At 39.6% G+C, this 19,503-nt stretch overlaps 1 protein-coding gene across 1 annotated transcript; it reads right to left on the bottom strand.

The window, feature by feature from the left end:
* Positions 1-9,056: 9,056 nt before the first annotated feature.
* On the bottom strand, positions 9,057-18,525 carry LOC134330644 (potassium channel subfamily K member 4). Its single transcript, XM_063011852.1, has 6 exons — positions 18,337-18,525; positions 14,674-14,788; positions 14,362-14,522; positions 13,602-13,788; positions 11,093-11,235; positions 9,057-9,965 (listed from the first exon to the last, which is right to left on the bottom strand). The coding sequence occupies exons 1-6, from the start codon at positions 18,523-18,525 to the stop codon at positions 9,366-9,368; spliced, it is 1,395 nt and encodes a 464-aa protein (XP_062867922.1). The 3' UTR covers positions 9,057-9,365.
* Positions 18,526-19,503: the final 978 nt, after the last annotated feature.

Raw genomic sequence — 19,503 nt, 5'->3', positions numbered from 1 at the left:
GTAAACGCAAACGCACAAATGTATTGAACGCACCTTCGGGATCAACTTTGACCTGACACCAGGTTTCAAACGCAGGATCGGTCCTTTCTCTAGAGAAGCATACGTGACAGACCAGGTTCCTCAGTGCGGGAACAACAGGAGCTAATGCAGCTCAAGCGGACGTGGATTTAATCCGTAATTGTGCTCCGTGCTGAAGTGCATATAATGCGGTTTCGGTTGCCACTGGAAGCTAGTAGCAGTCTTCCGCTGATCGGCTTGCGTCTGCGCCCTCTGCCTCTCTGCTGCTCCTCCCCTCATCCCCCTCCGTTACGTCCTTTCCATCGCGTTGCTTCGTCATCAACGCCGCAATACTGAATAGACTTAAGCACAATCCCGAATCTCTCTGATATTAACGCGTCGGGCACTAGTTAGGGTACAGAGCGCATTATTGTGTAACCATACACAATGCGCATGTGTAGTGAGCGGTGTGGGATTTGGGCAGCGCTTTACTGTAGCCGCTCTTACTCACGAGTTTACACGCGTTTGATCTGCAGCTTTTTTCATGTCGCCTAACCGGCGTGTTTCTATTTTCAGCCCTTTAACAAGTAAATCAAAGCAAATCTGGTAAATCATAGATTCTGACACGAATGCCAATTTTAGAAACTATTAGACAGTGAACAGACTGGTCGTCACTCAGAGTGATTTCTGTTACAAAATCTCAGTTACAACATTTAATATTTACCAGGTCTGTGTTACTAAAGCTTAACTGTTGTGCAATTGTGTTGTAATAAAGCTCAACTTGCTGGGCAAATGTGGATGGCATAAACTGCAATTTGCAAATACTTATGTCTGATTAACTTGCTGTATAAGGTCCTGGGCTAAATTAATCTATATAATCTATCATTTTGATAAATCAAAGCATCATGTCAAATAAATATGGGTGGAACACAGCTAGACACATGTGGTGCTGTAGAATCTTTACATTTAGTCAATTTTAAAATTGGCTGCTCCACCATTTATTCAGTAACAGTTTTATCCTAAGCAGGGTGGCAGAAACACTGGGCACAAGGTGGAAATACAACATTTAAATAGAGTGCCAATGTATCACAAAGAATCACACACCTACACACTCACATTTAGCTACCTACTGTTTTCAGACAGTAATCAGAGCTAAGTGTCACTAACTGATGAAATCTAGATTTCATACATTATTTATGTTTTACCACCGCTTTATCCTGGTCAGGGTCATGGTGGATCAGATTTCCCCAGAATCACTGGTCGGGATGCCGATCCATCACTGGGCCTTGAAAAATAATACCACTTGGGTGGGCAGGATTCGAATCCACAAACGGTGCTATAGGCCGGTCATACACAGACATTGGGAGATTGGCTATGTCAGGGAGTGGGGTGGTGAGGTTTGTGTCCTGTAGTACATTTACATTTTCAGCATTGAGCAGACGCTTTTTTATCCAAAGCGACTTGGTTAATGAGGGTTAAGGGTCTTGTTCAAGGGCCCAACAGTGGCAACCTGGCAGTGGTGGGGCTTGAACCGGCAACCTTTTGGTTACTAGTCCAGTACCTTAACCGCTAGGCTACAACTGCCCTGTAGTACTGCATTGTGAGGCCGTACCTTTCACGACGACCCTGACCAGGACAAAGCAGCGGCAAAACATGAAAAATTAATGAATGAATAATGTTGGTAGCTTGTAGCTTATCAGCTATATATATGTATATATACGCCATGAAAAAACTAGTTTTAATTATATTAATAGTTTGTTGTCTCATCTTGAACTACATTTAAACAACTCTGACATACAGTTCTGTGCAGGAAAATAAAAATAAAAACCTAAATATATATTAATAAGCAAGATTTTGATGAATTTTGTTGGAAATTTGAGTGTGAGTGAAAATCACTATAAAATTAAAATTTTGCCTTAGTAGAAATCAAATAGCTCCCTAGATATATAATAAACTATCATTTAACTCTTAATTAAAATAACAATACTAATAATCTCACACCACTGGAAACTATGGGCTGTGAATGTATTATTTGGTGTATAATGCTGCAGAATGCGTCCAGCATTACACTGTAAATCCCGCATGGCTTTAGATGGCATGGAAAATGTTCAGCCTCCGTCTGCTTGGTCTTGTGACACTGACCCGCTTCGTGTCCTCCCCCAGTCAGCTGGCTGGGTATAGTGCCAACACTGCACACTGTACTCGCACTCTGTGAAGGAAAGCAGGGCAGTGAAGATGCCCAGAAAGTGCCCAGTCTCGGCGGTTACTCAAAACGAGGCGGCACGTGCTTACTATGTGACGGGAAAAAGTCGCGTGCAGCGTGGCGGCTCTGTGGAAAAATGACCTCAGCTGACCGAGACTGTTCATGCGGGTTTAATACAACTCAACTAGAGCAGAAGTCATTTAAATCCGCAACCCCTGATCAAACTATACGACATAAAATAGCTCCACGGTCATAAAAGAGCCGATTTTAGACGGAGACACACCGTGTTCCCGGTGTCATTGAGAATCTACGAGCGACCTTGAATTCAAGGTCATTGCCTCCCCGCGCGCGCCGCATACACTGCATTCAGCTGTGCTGCATTGTGTCCACACAGCATATTATGAAGCACATCACATCCCAGATTTCTATTCAGTTAACCGATTCAACTGCAGTGCAGGATGGTGGTAAGCTGCTTAAGAATTTAGTTTAAATATGTTTTATGACTTTACCCTGCGTGTTGGAATGTGGACAGAGATGTCGGGGGTCATGACCCTAAAACAGGTGCAGGCATCTACATAAACTTATAGTCGTACCAACTTAAAGTATGTCCCTAGTGTCAAATTTCCTATTTACACTATAGCCTAATTTAGAGTAAACTCATAAACATTATTGAGTTTCAAAGCAAATGTATAAATAGTTTTGGTTTTAAGTGATGTTTGTGTTTTCGAATCATGTATGGTAGGACAGGCTGGTTGAGTGAGGGGTTGGATTCTAAGCCACAAACTTTAGTATGATTTTAGGTCTGTATAATACAGTGCTGCCAACAGACAAAATAACAATAAAACTACTAATAAAACATTTGGCCTATTTTAAAATTAAGGTGGTGGGGGGGGGGTGTAGGGAGGTAATTGAGGGAGTTAGGTTTTGGGGTCAGGGTGGGAAAGTTGGTTACACACTGGCTCTTAGACACATTACATGAGCCACTTTGCAGCAATTGTTGTGTCCGTCTTCAACAAAGATTGGTACATGTCTCCTATGTTTGGAGTTTCAGTATTTCAGTCTATTAACAAAATCTGGGTTGCTGCAAAAGTTGTTTTTTTCCCCTAAATCTAGATCATTATTATAGAGTTGACTCTACCTTAACAACCATGACATACCCAATTCTTCTTACAAAATGTTGGAGTCTGTGGGAATTTATACCCATTCAGTAAAAAGCAATTGCGGTCAGGCACTGTCAGGACTGTTGGTCTAGCATGTCTCAGAAGTCTTGAGGCTGGGAAATGGCCATATTATGGATGATTGTTATGAAGTATGGTGTCTGTGTATCCTATTCAGTATTTTTTATAAAACAAAAAGAAGGAAAATAAACATTTTTATCATGTTTTCCCCAAATCAAGCAAATTACATATTAACATTAAATATCTTTTATATTTTTACTTTTAGTTTTAGTCCATGCAGCAAATGTTCCAAGGGCATCTGGTGTTCCCACTGCACAGTTTGAGACCCACTGATATATGGTATAATTTGGAACCTTTCTTAATAGTGTAGGAGAACTCCTCGATCCGTAATCCAAGTAAAAATAAACAGACAAATGTATGTAATATGTGGGATTCATTAAATGCTTTGTTGTAACGTACAGTGGTGCTCAGTAAATCTTACTAGTCATCAATAAATCCAGGCTATAAATAGACTGAAGGTGAGGGAGTGTATAGGCTCAGTGCGTTATTAAATCAGTGCAGCTCCCTCTAGTGTCAGTGGGCATTTGTCTCTATGCCCGGTGACGTCAGTGCAGAACGTCCTTGAGCTGAAGGTCACAGATTGAGAGAGACAGCTGAAGATCTAAAGTACTACATGCAAACTGACTGTACTTTAAACTTTGCTCTACATTTCTCATGTCTGTTTACACCGAATACATGTTAACTGAGACACTTTGCCTGTTCTCCAACATCATCTGGGAACTTTTCATCTGGTTTTCTCCCAAAAGGTAGATTGGCTCCTTTGTGTGAGTCACATAATAAAAAAATCTGTAAGTCTGTAGTGCCCTGTGATAGATTGGTGACCTGTTTTGTCTCCAGACCCACTGTGACCCTGGTTTAGATCAAGTGGTTGTTTAATATTTATAAAGTATATTATAACTCATCAAATCTGGTCTTTGTCTCATCTGATATTAATATCCATCTAATCATCCTTACCCTCTCAAACTTTGCTCAGGTTTAACACAGAAAGAACCTGGACTGCTACACCTGGGAATTAAACCCAAGACCTTCTTGCTAAAGCAACATGGATACCCACCAAGCCAATGTGCTGCCCAAACAACAAACCCAAAAACACAAAACACCTTTTTTAAGAACAAACTGTTTTATTACAGGGAATGACATTACCTAGCAGGTCTTTGGATTATGAATTAAAATAAGTATTTTCTTTCTACAAAAATGGCATAAACCCATATACCTTGGGGAAAAGATCACGGGATAGCATGAATATCCTCAATGGCTATAGTTCTTTCATGCATTGTGAATGGTTTCATTTAATTTCATTTAAAACCATGCTTCATAACACATAATAAAGTGCATTACCCTCCATACCAGGCCCTATCTTGATAAACCTTCATTCAATAATTATTTTAAAAAAGTAGAGTATCACTCCCATTCTTGACTTCTTAGAGCTAATAGTACAAAGGCAGAAGATATCTTAAACCAGTATGTAGACGATCAACATGCTGTATTAGTGTGGTAAATACACAACATTCTGTAAACTCATATGGCAGGGGTTACCAACCGTTTTGAGCCAGTGACTCCACTTTAAAAGGTTAAACATTTCATGATCTCACCACAACCTCACCATCAAACAGATAAAATTGAGTATGGGTTTCTCTTTTTTACTACACACTTGATGTCACTTGATGGGCTTCTGTGCCCCATTCTTTTTTATTTTAATGAAGAACCATAACAACACGATGTGCATGTTATAAGAATTGCGGTGAAAAGACTTTGGATAGAGACGACAGGGCACAAGTTCAGCAAACTTGCATATAAGCATATAATGCATATAAGTGCAACCACCGCATGAGAGTTGAACAGTCAGCATTCACATAAATGTCTTTTGATTTGCTAAATTCAACCAAATCCAAACAAATATAACAGACATGCAATGCTTCTGCACAGAGTTAGTCTGGGTGCATTTCACATAGTGAATATTTTTATAAATGAAAGAGAAGGTCTAAATTAAATAAACAGCGTAAAGTTAAATTAAATTATGAGAAGCTAAACACCCATTAAATGTGTTTGCAATGTCTTGATGAATTTGTTTCTCTTGTCTGACATTATTTAATTGTAAATTATGTTTAACAAGTTGTTATAATAGAATGTTTGTAAACATTTAGGAATTATATGGATTTCTGCATAAATAGCTCATAATGTAAACTTTTAAGCTGAAGTTTCTCTGCACCAAACTTATTAAAGCATCACTGTATAGACCCTACTCTGTGCACAGGGGCATTATGATGTTACAGGAAAAGCCTTCAACCTTCCTCCAACATCTGCATCCACAAAAGTTGGATGCATAAACTGTATGTAATTAGTTTAGCAGATTGTATGGCTAAAAGTTGATTATGTTCAGACACATGCCTACTTAAAATCTTCTACATTAGCTGTATGTGCACTTTATGCATGGATCCTCCACAATTAGCACTACACAACAATAATTGATCAAACACGTTATTACAGTAATGATCCTGTGGTAGTGTCAATCTCTCACACAAACCCAGCACCAATCTGCCAACTGTAAAACAAAAATGCTAGACCATGAAGTCCTACATTTTGACTAATAAATGTAAAATGTGGTCTGTTTTATATATTTCTTTTATTTTATTGGGATCCCCTATCAAAAGTTAAACAGCAGTGGTCCTGGTTTTACTTTTAACTATGAACTTACGGAGGCCAAATACTTTTAAATACTTTAGAAAGTGTTATATGTTAAAAGTGTCAAATGATAATATCCTATCCTTCTATAAAACTGTGAATTAAGATTCAATTAGTTCATTGTCTAAAAATAAATACCTGCTATTGTCAACCTAACAATTATCCTAGGAGTAAACACTGAGAGAATAAGTATAGGCTATTGTACAAAAGGGCTCAAACTAAATCTAATCCTAAAGTAAGGACTAAACTATATTTGGAACAAGATCTTGACACAAACAGTTTCTTTGGGATTTTTTGTGGTTAATTCATCTTACAAAAAAAGAGTTATATATAAAACTCAACGTAGGCTGTAGACTAGTGCTGTCTCCATGGTCTCCACTGCTCTCACAAATGAAATCTTGAAATGATTATGTTATCAGCTACAAACCTCATCAGCCTTAAAAAAGAGTGTGACCTTCCCATACAATAATCCTATGCCAACCTATGGTGCCCAGACTTTTAAATATCAGTTCTGTGTCACACTGATAATGATTCTGATGTACGGAATGTTATTGTTTAAAGTTTTTTTTAATCTATCTGGACATTCAGTCCTTGCAATCACAAGTCTGTAGTGTTTGAAACAGTTTGTTCATTGAAATACACCGATCAGCCATAACATCGTTCATCTATTGCTGCTGTTTGAGTTGGTCATCTTCTAGACCTTCATCAGTGGTCACAGGACGCTGCCCATGGAGCGCTGTTGGCTGGTGGACTATTCTCAGTCCAGCAGTGAAAGTGAGGTGTTTACATACTCCATCAGCGCTGCTGTGTCTGATCCACTCATACCAGCACAACACACACTAACACACCACCATGTCAGTGTCACTGCATTGCTGAGAATGACCCACCACCCAAATAATACCTACTCTGTGGTGGCCCTGTGGGGATCCTGACCATTGAAGAACAGGGTGAAAGCAGGCTAAAAAAGTATGCAGAGAAACAGATAGACCACAGTCAGTAATTGTAGAACTCCAAAGTGCTCCTATATGGTAAGTGGAGCTGATAAAATGGACAGTGAGTGTAGAAACAAGGTAGTGGTCATAATGTTATGCCTGATCGGTGTATGTGATAATGTAAATGTTTGTATTAAGAAAATTTGGATAACAAATTGGATATCACATTTATTAGGTGCTTTATCCAAAGTGGCTTAAATTGTGACCAAATATAATGCAAGCAACTGAGGGTTAAGGGCCTTGCCCAGGAGCCGATAAGTGGCAACTAAGTGGTGATTGGGCTGCCTGGTACCTTAATTGCTAACCTACCAGTCTGTTTATGCAGAAATCTGTATAATTTTAGTAAAATTGCAAACTGCAGTGACTAGACAATAAGAAAAGAACCCTGAGTTTGCTGGATTAAAAAATGTCTATGAATCAATTACAGAAAAACATCTGATTCTCTTCCTCTGTCAAACACACTTATTTCAGTTTAATTCAGTTTATGGTGTACACCCCTGATAACTGTGGTCATGTTATTTATCATACCGTAAAAAATAATAAATAAAAAAGATTATACGTCAAGGCACAATGGCCAAAGTGTCAGATGAGACAAACTATTTTGTCTGAATGTTTATACAGTAAGCTGGCACTCTTGGTAAAGGTGAGCAAATTATTATTCTTATATAATAATAAATCACCTGAGTGTTTAGGAACACATGGTTTTCTGTTTCACTGGGGTATAAATTTGTCAAGTAAAATAGACAAAGATGTTTTGACCTTTATAAATAAGGCAATGGCTGTGAAAGAACACAAACCTAAAAATACTAGTATAAATTAATAAGCAATAAATAAGAAGTTTAAAACCTCCAGAGCTGTAATAACCCTGCCCTAAATAGCATTTTGGGTTAGTTATACCCCTGTTTTATGGCAGTTTTTAAATCCATGATTGCACTTGTAGTGGTTGTTTCCTTTACCAATTGACCCGTACCTTACCTAAGTACCCGTGCTAAATTTGGTTACCCTTCATGACGAGTTACCAATCATACGCAAGTGGAGCAAGAAGCAGTGCAGACCATGGGTTGGTCAAACAGAATCACCACTGGAGTGACACAATACAAGCGGCATGTTTAAACCCCAACTGCAACAGATTTGCAACAGAAGAAATGTTGTAAAAAACATTCTAAACATTTAAACAGGGCTACAAAAAATTAAACAGCACAACAACCACAGAGAGGCAAACCAACAATCGTCCTGTTCTTACTACTGCTGTTGTTTTCAGTTACTGTAGTGCATTTGCTGTCAGCGTCGGCTGGAGAATGCCAGTATGGCCTCACCTTCAGCAAACTCCTACTACTTTCACAGGTACGTCTGTGTAACTCAAAACGGACAGTATTACATGATGTATGACACAGACAGTTTTGGATTTGGATTTCTGTAGTGTTTTGAACTGTAGGTTGCCATGCAATGGAAAGGGGCTTAAGGCTCAAGTTTCCACATCCAAAAACAGTGAGTGAGCTAATTAATCACACTTATTTTAAATGAATCATAACCTTTTTTTAAAATTTTTTTAACCTTATCTTTACCAAGGGTGGCACGGTGGCTAAGTGGGTAGCACTGTCGCCTCACAGCAAGAAGGTCCTGGGTTCGATCCCCAGGTGGGGCAGTCTGGGTCCTTTCTGTGTGGAGTTTGCATGTTCTCCCCGTGCCTGCGTGGGTTTACTTCGGGTGCTCCGGTTTCCTCCCACAGTCCAAAAACATGCAAGTGAGGTGAATTGGAGATACTAAATTGTCCATGACTGTGTTCGATGAAGAACCTTGTGTGAAGATAAACTACCGTTTCCTGTCATGTATGTAACCAAAAGTGTAAAACATGATGTTAAAATCCTAATAAACAAACAAACATAATCTTTACCAAGGGTACCAGTGTCCCTATGTATTTAGTCCTGCGGGTCTATTTAATGATGAAAATAACGAGGTTAAAGAGCACAAAGGCAGACTGAAGGCCAACATGTCAACTGCTTAATGTGCAGTACTGTATCCCACAGGCAAGCAGGCCACATCCAACTCCAAAAAAGGCCAGCAGATGGAGCTAAGAGCATTGTTTTGATACCAGTATGCACTGATTTTCCTCCTAAATTACTACTTACCCTCATCTGTGCTAATTTAGGCACTGGAACTTTGCTATTAAAAGCAGTAAACAGTGATGTCTTTAGAGGTTAACCAAAACAAAGCACTTTTGTGTAATACTTTTGCATCATAAGATCTCCCTGATTAAGGATTTGGCGGTGGAGGAGGAGGGGGGTTATCAGGGGGCATAATGTCTCCGTTAGGCTCACTGTGCTTGGTAGGGCTACTTTTTGGTGTTTTCCTTCTCCTGTGATGTCTCCTCTTAGCCCTGTTTGTCTTGAATTCGGGTCTATCCAGGAGTGGGTCCAGGTGAAGTTTTCCACTAACAGCATCTGAAGATTCATCAATAAAAGCTAGATTTTCTCCAAAGTAATCCAAGGGTTGTGAGACTGAGGGGTCTGTTTTTCCTTTACCCTCCACTATATCTGGCACCCGCTCCGTCTGGGTTGACTCTGAGCTCTGAGACTCTGATTCAAAGTCTGACTCATTGGAGGTAGTTGTGTAAGAGGAGTAGGATCCAGATTCAGACTGACTGTCAGAACAGCCGTTGTCCTTTCTCCTGCTGTCTCTTGGGCCAGCAGTGCCAGAGACGCTCTGGTTGGTTCCATGGCTACGGGGGCCACGTCGACGCCTTCGTCGGTGGCGCTTAAATGGATCATCTAGTTTGCCTGCAATGCGGAAGTCAACAGACATGTTCTGAATGTTTTGGGTCCAGTCAGTGGCATGTGCTCTCAGACCTTCCATCTAGGAAAAAAAGATTAAAAGAAAAAAAATGAAAGAAAAAGGCCAAGGTTAGGTTCTGAGTGCCAAAGTGGAGCGTTAACTCTATTGAAGGCTAAATTCTGACATGATCAATAACATAATGTTACAAGAATAGTTATTCCCATAAGTGCTTTTTATGTTGCTAAGTATTTCGTTCTTTTAAAATAATATTACGTTCTTGAACAATGGGAAAACTTATGAACACTGGTTTGGCTTGTTTGTAAAAGAATATTGAACTTGTGAACTTGCACACGGGTCAAGGGTTTTCTTGCCTTGTGTTTGGTGATTATGTGTGCTGGACCCACCATAACAATGACAAGAATGAAGCACTGAAATTGTTCTTAGAAAATGCTCCATTACTATAAAGAAAACTGGACACCTGAATGTTTTCTATAACATAAAATAGAATGTTAGTGTATAGTACTAGTGGGCCACCCAAAGAGGATGGGTCCCTGCTGAGTCTGGTTCCTCTCAAGGTTTCTTCCTGTAATTTTAAAGGAGTTTTTCCTTGGCACTGTCGGCCTCGGCTTGCTCAATAGGGGTTTTTTGTCTGTTGGTCTGGGATTCTGTAAAGTTGCTTTGAGACAATGTCCATTGTAAAAAGCGCTATATAAATAAATTTGACTTGACTACCTAAAATATCAAATGTCTAGCTAAGATGCTACATATTTTTATAAAAGGAATTTCCAGCTATTTTAAAAGTATGATACAAAATAGTATACCTGCAAATGCTAAAGTCACTTCATTACTTCATAGTTTAGTTAAAAATTCTGCATTTAAAATAGAAAAACAGCTGACCACTGGAATTTTATTGAATTTTTACTCATCTTTAGTAATCATGGTTGATCCAGACTCTGCTAGATGGAAACACACCCTAAACTGATCTAATGCAGGGAAACACACAGGGCAACCAATCTAATGCAGGGCAACACACATACCCATTCTCTCACTCACAATCTGTAGTAGTCTGTTCACCCACTGGCATATTTTTGAAGGGATGGGATTAATTATTTTAAAAGGTAAAAACATGCGAATAATGAGTGCAAAGTGTGTAGTGGGAAAACAATAAAAACATGATTTTTTTTTGTGTTTGTTTTTACCTAGCTTACCTCAGCTCGGGTTTTTCTGGACAGGACTCGTAGCCAGTTTCCAATCATGGTGAGGATGGAGGCAAAGTAAGCCAAGCCGAGTAGGATCCAGAACCACACCAGGGGCTTGTACCAGTGCTCTGTGCCTTCAGCCCCACCATCGCCTGAGCAGGAAGACAAATGTAGCTAAACAGGCATTACTGAGGTTATAGAACTAAGCATTACCCCCCACTATAAATAATAATATACTGATTCGACCCTTCACCGCTGACTGAGGACTGCCTCTCAACTGACTTTTTTTTTTTTTTAATGAAAAATGCAGTATGACGGCTATAGTATACCTGCAAAATATCAATATAAAAAGCAGATGAACTCTGTAAGCAATTATAGAATAATCTGAAATTTACAGTCAAGCTGAGCCCCCTCAGCACCTACAAAAGAGTATTCACTTTGTATAAATTGTTTGTAACTTACAAAAAATGTTACAATCATGGGCCCTAACAACCTGGGTTAGAACCAATAGAACACTGACAGGGGTGTTTGGGTGGCGCAGGAGTCTCACACTATCCCACCACTGCTTTTATTTGTGTTTGAATCTCAACGCTGTTTTCGGCTGGCTAGGCGTCCACAAAGACATGACTGGCTATGTCTGAGGGGGTTTGCCGAAGCTCTGTGATGGATTGGTGCTCTGTCCAGGGTTTTCATGCCTTGCACCCACTGTTTCCTGGTAGAACCAGACCCACTGTGACCCTGAACAGAATAATGTGGCTGATGACATAGCTGGGTATGTTTGGACACAGTCTTTTAATAACATAAAATTAAATACATTTTTTGGACTTATTTATATGTTCTGTATAAGTCTGTTTCTAAAAGCACATCATGAATTTACGACTTAGTACCAGACAGAGTCATAAATCTCTGACTGCTTTGTCCAAAAACGTGTCAGTGTTGTTTGTGAGTGCTTCTGCATAGTAAAATTGAAAAGCAGTGACAAAAGTACATTTGCCTAGTCATTGTCACCTGTGAACCTAAATAAAAATTTTATATACACTCACCAAGCACTTTATTAGGTACACCTATCTTGTATGTATATTTATTTAATAATATCGTTAGCTATACCAACCATACAGAAGAACGTTGTGGGTACACAATTACTTTGAAACGTACCCTGTTTATCAACAGAAAGTGACCACCATAGGACCCCCAACAACGAGATGTAAACCCCCTTGTCTGTTTATGCATGTCGTTTGGAACTTGTTAGCATTCTGACAGATTTGCCCTCTTCAACTGCTGACACCTCAGGCTGGCATTGCGATCTCACCACATGCTGTTCATGCTGTGTCGTTTGACGAATACGGCGCACAAGTGGGTGAAGCAACTATGTTGCCAGTCCCAGTGGTTCCTACAGTCCCATTCCCAGTCATATCACTGGTACCCAATGCATGTCAAGACCAGTCTCCAGGTCCACCCGTCTGTCAAGTCCCTGGCTAAATAATAACTGTCTGCAGATATAAGGCTACACCATCCTGTTAATTCCCTAATGTGTTTCAACTTATGTCTATGTTCTCCTTGATTGGTTCTGTTTTCAAACCTTGTCTGTGTTCTTTGCATAGCCTTGTGTTTTTGTTAAGTGCTTCACATGGCCTTGTCAAAGGTTCTTGTCTACGTTTTGCCGTGTTTGACCACATAGTCAACAGGTGCACAATCAGAAGGAATCTATTTATTGTTGTGTGAGTGTGATTTTAAATGAGATTTTTATTTTATTTATTTATTTATTTATTTATTTTTTATGAATTTTTTCTCCCCATTTTTCCTCCCGATTTAGCGCATCCAATTTGTCTTCTGCTGCTGACAGACTCCAGATTTGCATCCAAGGAGAGCATGCCGCTGCCCACGCCTACTTTACACGTGTACAGCCCTCCTCCTCTCGTCTGTGCTTCCTGCATGGATGTCTCTTCTGCCAATCAGGGTCCTTACACAGCGTATGAAGACCCAGCCACCCACCGACCCACATATAGTCCGGTCCCCACTGCAGATTACGTATCTGCTGCAGGCACTGCCAATTATGCCCGCCAGATGGTGCCCATCCAACCAGTGGCAACACCAAGCCTCAAACCCGGGAGTTCAGAAACTCGGTGCTGGTGCGTCAGCGGAATATCCCGCTGCACCACCTGGGTGCCTAAATAAGATTTTTAAACAACACATGCAGAGGTGATATGATTATAATTTTATCAGTTTGCTTACTGAAATAATATCTGATATCCAGCTTCTCCTCTTCTTCCACCTTCCATGTTTAAGTGTTGATTAACAGATCACCAAACCAATCAACAGCAAGCACTTAATTCTGCAAATGTACCTACTTTTCCCTTTTAAATTTTTTTCATTTCATGAACTGGTTTATCAGGGTCAGGGTTGCAGTGAGTTTGGTTCCACCAGGAACCAGGGATTTTTCATGTGCTTTAAATTTTTAAATATGTTTTCAAAATTTAAACTTTAATTCAATGAAAGAGATGTACTCGACAGACTGTACCTGCAACATAGTCCCCAAAGCCCACGGTGGTGAGGGTGATGACCACAAAGTAGGCAGATTCCAGCAAAGACCACTTCTCTATCTCTTGGAAGATCAGTGTGGGCACAAAAACGAAGAGTACCAAACCCAGCAAGATGGAGAATAAAGCAGAGATGATTCGCACAATAGTGGTGCTCACTTTCCACCTCTGATCAAACCAGAAAACAGGGTCAACAACAGATATGTAACACCAAAATACATGTGGAACATATATTACATGACCAACAGTATGTGGACATCTCTTATAATTATTGGGTTCTAACTAGCTGTTTTACCCACACTCTTTATGCACCCTTCTAATAGGTGCATAACGTTTGTTTTATAATCTGTGTTCACATAATAGTGATATGTTCCAGAGAGCTTGCATAATGGGACTGTGAGTACTGAAGCAAGTAGCATGTAAAAATAGTTTTAGATTGCAGCTACTATCAAGTTTATCTGGTCTCAGCAACATCAACAACCTCTTGGCTGGAGCTTCATGTTTTTTCATAGCAGATGAGTCACACTAACCTAAGGTAATGCAGTGCTATATGGGAGTGGTGTAAAGCACATTATCATTAGACTCTGGAGTAATGAAGGTGTCATAATTTATTGTCTGCCGGTCGTATGAAAAAATCTGGGATTGGCAGATGCATGAACACTTAACTGCTTAAATGCTAAAGTGCTAAAGGGGTTGTTTTTAATGGTTTGAGGTGGGTTATTTAAAATTGTGCTTACTCACCAGGAAAAGCATTTCTATCTTAGCAACAGCTTTCCTCAGCCCAGTACCCAAATGGTCTCCAACTCCGGCTAGCAGAAACCCAAACATAGGGATGCCCACCAGAGCGTAGCAGATACAGAACAGTTTGCCCCAATCTGTCTTTGGTGCAATGTTTCCATAACCTGAAACCCACAACGAAACAATTTGTAATTTAACGTGTTCGATATTTATAGATAGGCTGCAGGGTGAACAATCTAGATAATCCAGTAAACAGGCCAGTGGCAATATATTAAAAGGGATCTGAGGTCATGCAGCATGGTGGGAATGCCATACCGATCGTAGTGATGATAGTGCCTGAGAAGAAGAAAGCGCTGGCAAGGTCCCAGCTGCTGGTAAACGAGTCATTATTCTTTGGGTCAATTCCTGCCCCAATGGCATCTGCAACCTTCTGCAAAGGCATAAAGATTTAAAGTTTAGATAGTTCTATGTTTAGACAGCAAGCATGTAAACAACAGGCCTCCACAAGCAACTAAGATTCTATGGACTTGATCAGTTTACTCTGTAGGATATCATCATGTAATCAGGTGCTAAAATTATGGCACTTTTGTAATACATATCCAAGAGCAAATAACTACATGTGTAACAATTAGAGCTGACTGCCCATTTAAACATAGACACATGGTGATGGTACCTTCTGCCCTACAGTTGTGTGTGCACGGGCAACCCTGCCATCTCTGATAAATTATATTAATAGCAAAAACAAAAGTGGCTGAAAATTGGTTTCACAGAGTCTTTTAAATTAATATTATTTCTAAGATTGGTTGTAAAATATGGTCTGGTTAGAGTTGGCGCCACATTTTTTTTGGTTCTGAGGTTAATTTTTTATTCACAAAAAATTCCTGTTTCATGTTTTCCCTGTGTCTTCAGTGGTTTCCTTCTGTTTCCAAAAGATGCACTGTTTCCAGATTTGCTCCAAGGTATAAGTTATAGAATTCACCATATGTAAAGCGCTTGGTGATGGATAATAATCCTGACATTCATTATTTTAAAACGTCTTTAAATATTTTTATATTATGTTTCCATAATGATTTGGGGAGCTGTAGCCTAGTGGTTAAGATACTAGACTAGTAATCTGAAGGTTGCTGGTTCAAGCCCCACTACTGCCAGGTTGCCACTGTTGGGCCCTAGAGCAAGGCCCTTAACCTTCAATTGCTTAAACCAGGGGTCATCAAACTACGGCCCGCGGGCCGTATACGGCCCGATGCTTTGATTTGACCGGCCCCTTTAACCACAGCAGCAATACATGTTGTCTGGCCACTGTTCATCTTCGATGAACTATGATCTACAGGCAGTTTCAGGAATTCTTGTCTGAGCTGAAGATGTGCTTTACTGAGATCCGCTGGCTGAGTCGGGGCGAGTTTTGAAATGTTTTAACAACCTGCTCCCGGAGATCAACGCATTTATGCAGTCCAAAATCAAAACTCAAGCACATTGTTTAATTTTTATGCTTCTCTTTCCATTGCTCCCCGATCTCAATAAAACATGCACTCAAAGTAACTACCGTTTTCGGCAGCATCTACATCTGTGAGCAGACTTTTTCAAAGTTGAAACACCTTAAATCTCCAACCAGATCCAGACTCACTGATCAACATTTATTAGCTATTATGACTGGCAGTAACAAATATGGAACCTGACGCTTACTCTCATCAGGCAAAAGCAGGCTCACAGTTCACACTGATTTTTTAAGGAAACTCTGTATGAGGTAGGATAATGGAAATTATTAAAATAAATAAAAATTCTGCATTATCATTATGAACTACAATTATACAAAGCACAGACAATACATCCAGTATACATAGTAAATAGCTTTTTTGGGTGTGTTTACTATTTCACCTGCGGTCCGGCCCCCCGAAACACTGAAGAACAGTAATCTGGCCCTTTGGTTAAAAAGTTTGAGGACCCCTGGCTTAAACAATACACTGTCACGGTACTGTAAGTCACTTTGGATAAAAACGTCTGCTAAATGCCAAAAACAGGAAAATGTAAATGTAAAATTTGAAGCTGCCATAGTTTTGGGGCAGCGAATCACCCCAAAACGTGATGCTTGGCACCTTTTAAAAACTGTAAAAATGTATCTCTAAGAGTGGGTGTACCTTTTCCCATAGTGTTTCGGGGACCGTATTCTGTTTGTAGTTGAGACAAAAGATGAACTTGGCAGAAATGAACAACAATATGCATGGTAGAGGAAGCATTATGGCTTGGGTCTGATTTGCTGCTTTAGAGCCGGGATAGTTTGGAATCATTGTTTTGATCAGTGGGAGAACAACACATTTGAAATTATACAAATACATCTTTATACTGTATATTAGATTATATTAACAAAAATAGATGTCAGAAGTTCTTCTTAAGTGTAGATGTTACATCCAAACTTAATGCCGTAAGGTGTAAATTTTTTAAATCATTTGATTGGCAAAACAACGTTTTTGACAACAATTTAGAAAAGGCATTTTCCAGCATGACAGTGGCATTTGTGCACAGATTAAGGTTTATAAAGATGAAGGAAAAACAAGTGGCCTGGACAATGCCCTGCCCTAAACCCTTTTAAACACTTCTGGGATGAATTGGAACGCTAGGCCCTCACAACCAACATTAGTGCCTAACCTCATGGTTTTGGATCTTTAACAATCTCATGGACAGGTGTCCGCATACTTTTGGCTAAATAGTAAGAGATCCTGTTTAAATTGGATTACCAATGAAGACCTGGCACAGACAGAGGCTGAACTCTCAGGTTTAGAAATCAGATGCTTTTGTTGTGAGGAGTAACTTCTTATTCTATTACACTTTGAAATGCAGGCATTTTCTAGATGGTAATTTCTGGCTGTTACAGCTGTTTGATGAATTCTCTTTTCGCCAGTATAATTCTCTAGACGTTTCTGTTGGGTAGTTCTCTGAAGTGAAAATACTGCAACAAATAGTCAAGTTTAATTAACATAATGTAGAGACTGGCATGTTTCTGGCCAAGTAAAAATGCTAGCTGTTTTAAAAGACGGCTACACAGCTACATAGAAAAGTGTAGAAGTTTTAAAGCATTCACAGGATTTGATTAGGCAGCAATTCAGGCGTTACCCAGGGATATCGGGCCCAGGGCAGGAAACCACACTTCCACATTCACTCACTTACTTAGTCATGCATGACCATCCAGCAGATGCCACAGTTTTAGCAGCAATAAGAAACCAAATCAATCTCCCTTCCTCAGACATTAAAAAATAAATTGTGCCTGTGGGATGTTTTGAAAATGGGCAGAAAACTAGTATGCAGAGGAGAGAACTTACACCAACAGAGTAATCAAATGTTTTTTATATATATATTTTGTTTATGCATTTTCTCCCCTTTTTCTCATGACTTAGCACATTCAATTGCCCGATTGCGTCATGCTTCCTCTCCACTAATGCCGACCCCCGCTCTGATTTGAGGAGAACTAAGTTAACCCATGCCCCCTCCGACACGTGGGTAGCAACCGTATGCATTTTTTTTTATATATGCAAATCAACCGCACTTTTTCGTCATCAATCAGCCAACAGAGGTCGTAGTTGCTTCAGTCGTGAGGAGTCCCTATCCGGCTTATTACCACACCCCTATATGAACAACAGGCCAATCGTTGTTCATGTGGCCGCTCAGCCCAGACGGATGGCAGAGCTGAGATTCAATACAATGTATTTAAAGGACCCCAGGACCCTGAAGCTATGTGACTACCTGCAGTGTCACTGTGAACTTTGCAATTCATAGTTTCAAAGTTTTATGCTCTTTACTACTAAACAAGCATTTACTGATTTATCTCTGTTAACCACTTTATACTGGTCAGGGTCCAGTGTGCTCAAAGGCTCACTGGATAAGCATTTCTAAAAGAACATCTTTTCTTAGTTCAGTTCCTCATTCTTAATCAAAAACTTTCGTTAAATACTGACCATATGTTCCTAGTACTTCTGGTTCATGTACCTCTATGAGTTCTTGCAGAATCTCTGGGCTGATACAGGTGTAGTTAAAAAGGAAGTCTCGGCGGGTATCCTGCAGCCTGATGTGTTGGCCCTCCTCGTGTGGGGTCTCCAGCAGCTTAAACACCACTGCCCCCATTACCAGGTAGAGCAGCACGCCGGTTAGGATGCCCAGGAGCGTGGAGCAGCGCATGCTTGGCTTTTCGTTCAGGCCCAGGCCGTCCCACGTCCCGCCCTTACTGCCAGTGCTGCTTCTTTCTGCAGCAAAACTGAGCAAGAAACAACAGTTAGCTGAAGAGCAAATCTATTATAGTGTGCAATTAAAAATGACATTACTAGAGATTATTTAATTGTTAAACATTATGCTGCAGTATTTCTATCCTCTGAATTTACCCTCATATCTTTACTTATATACACACAAGCAGTGTGATTTAACTTAGACTTAAACTTAACTTAACCCAGAAGTTTACATACACTTGTAAGGGACATTTGTCACACTATTCTTGGTGAAGTTTCTTTCAACTTTTTATTTTTTATGAGTGAATCATATAATAATTAACAATATATTATGTTTGCATTTAGATTTTGTGTTCATTGTGTACAATAATGTATCTATTTAACAAAAAATAGAGTTTAAGTATAAGTATAAGAGTTTTTTAAACTTTAAAACTTACATTGCTTACATTAAAGCTATATAGAACACTACTTCATTATTTATAAAATTGCTTCTATGTTGAGTTATGTGTTAAAAATAAATTAAATGTTCTTAATGGACTGAATTTGAATAAAAAAACAATAAATCAATAAATGTAGTGATATGGAGTTGCCCCCTTCTGGGAAAGATATACTGGTGAATTTGTGCCCATCTACACAGAGACACAATTGGCTATGTTTGATGTAGGGGTTAATGGCAGTGTGTCCTGCATTGTGCCCATGAATCCAGGGAAACTGGACCCACCACAACCCCGACCAAAACAAAGTGGTGATAAACATAAAAATAAATTTTTTTGGTGACTAGTTGCATCACCTGATCTCCATTCATAGATTCTGGGTTCAGTAATTGTATAGCATTTCATTTCGCTTTTAAAAAGGATTTTTATAGGTTTTAATTGATGTACAAATAAAGCATAGTGGCCTAATGTTTGTCTGGCATTGTGCAAAAAGAGCTGTA

The sequence above is a fragment of the Trichomycterus rosablanca genome, chromosome 16, assembly GCF_030014385.1.
Source record: "Trichomycterus rosablanca isolate fTriRos1 chromosome 16, fTriRos1.hap1, whole genome shotgun sequence".
Classification (NCBI taxonomy): Eukaryota; Metazoa; Chordata; class Actinopteri; order Siluriformes; family Trichomycteridae; genus Trichomycterus; species Trichomycterus rosablanca.
The sequence above is the reverse complement of the archived record's forward strand: the minus strand, read 5'-3'. Positions and strand labels throughout refer to the sequence as shown.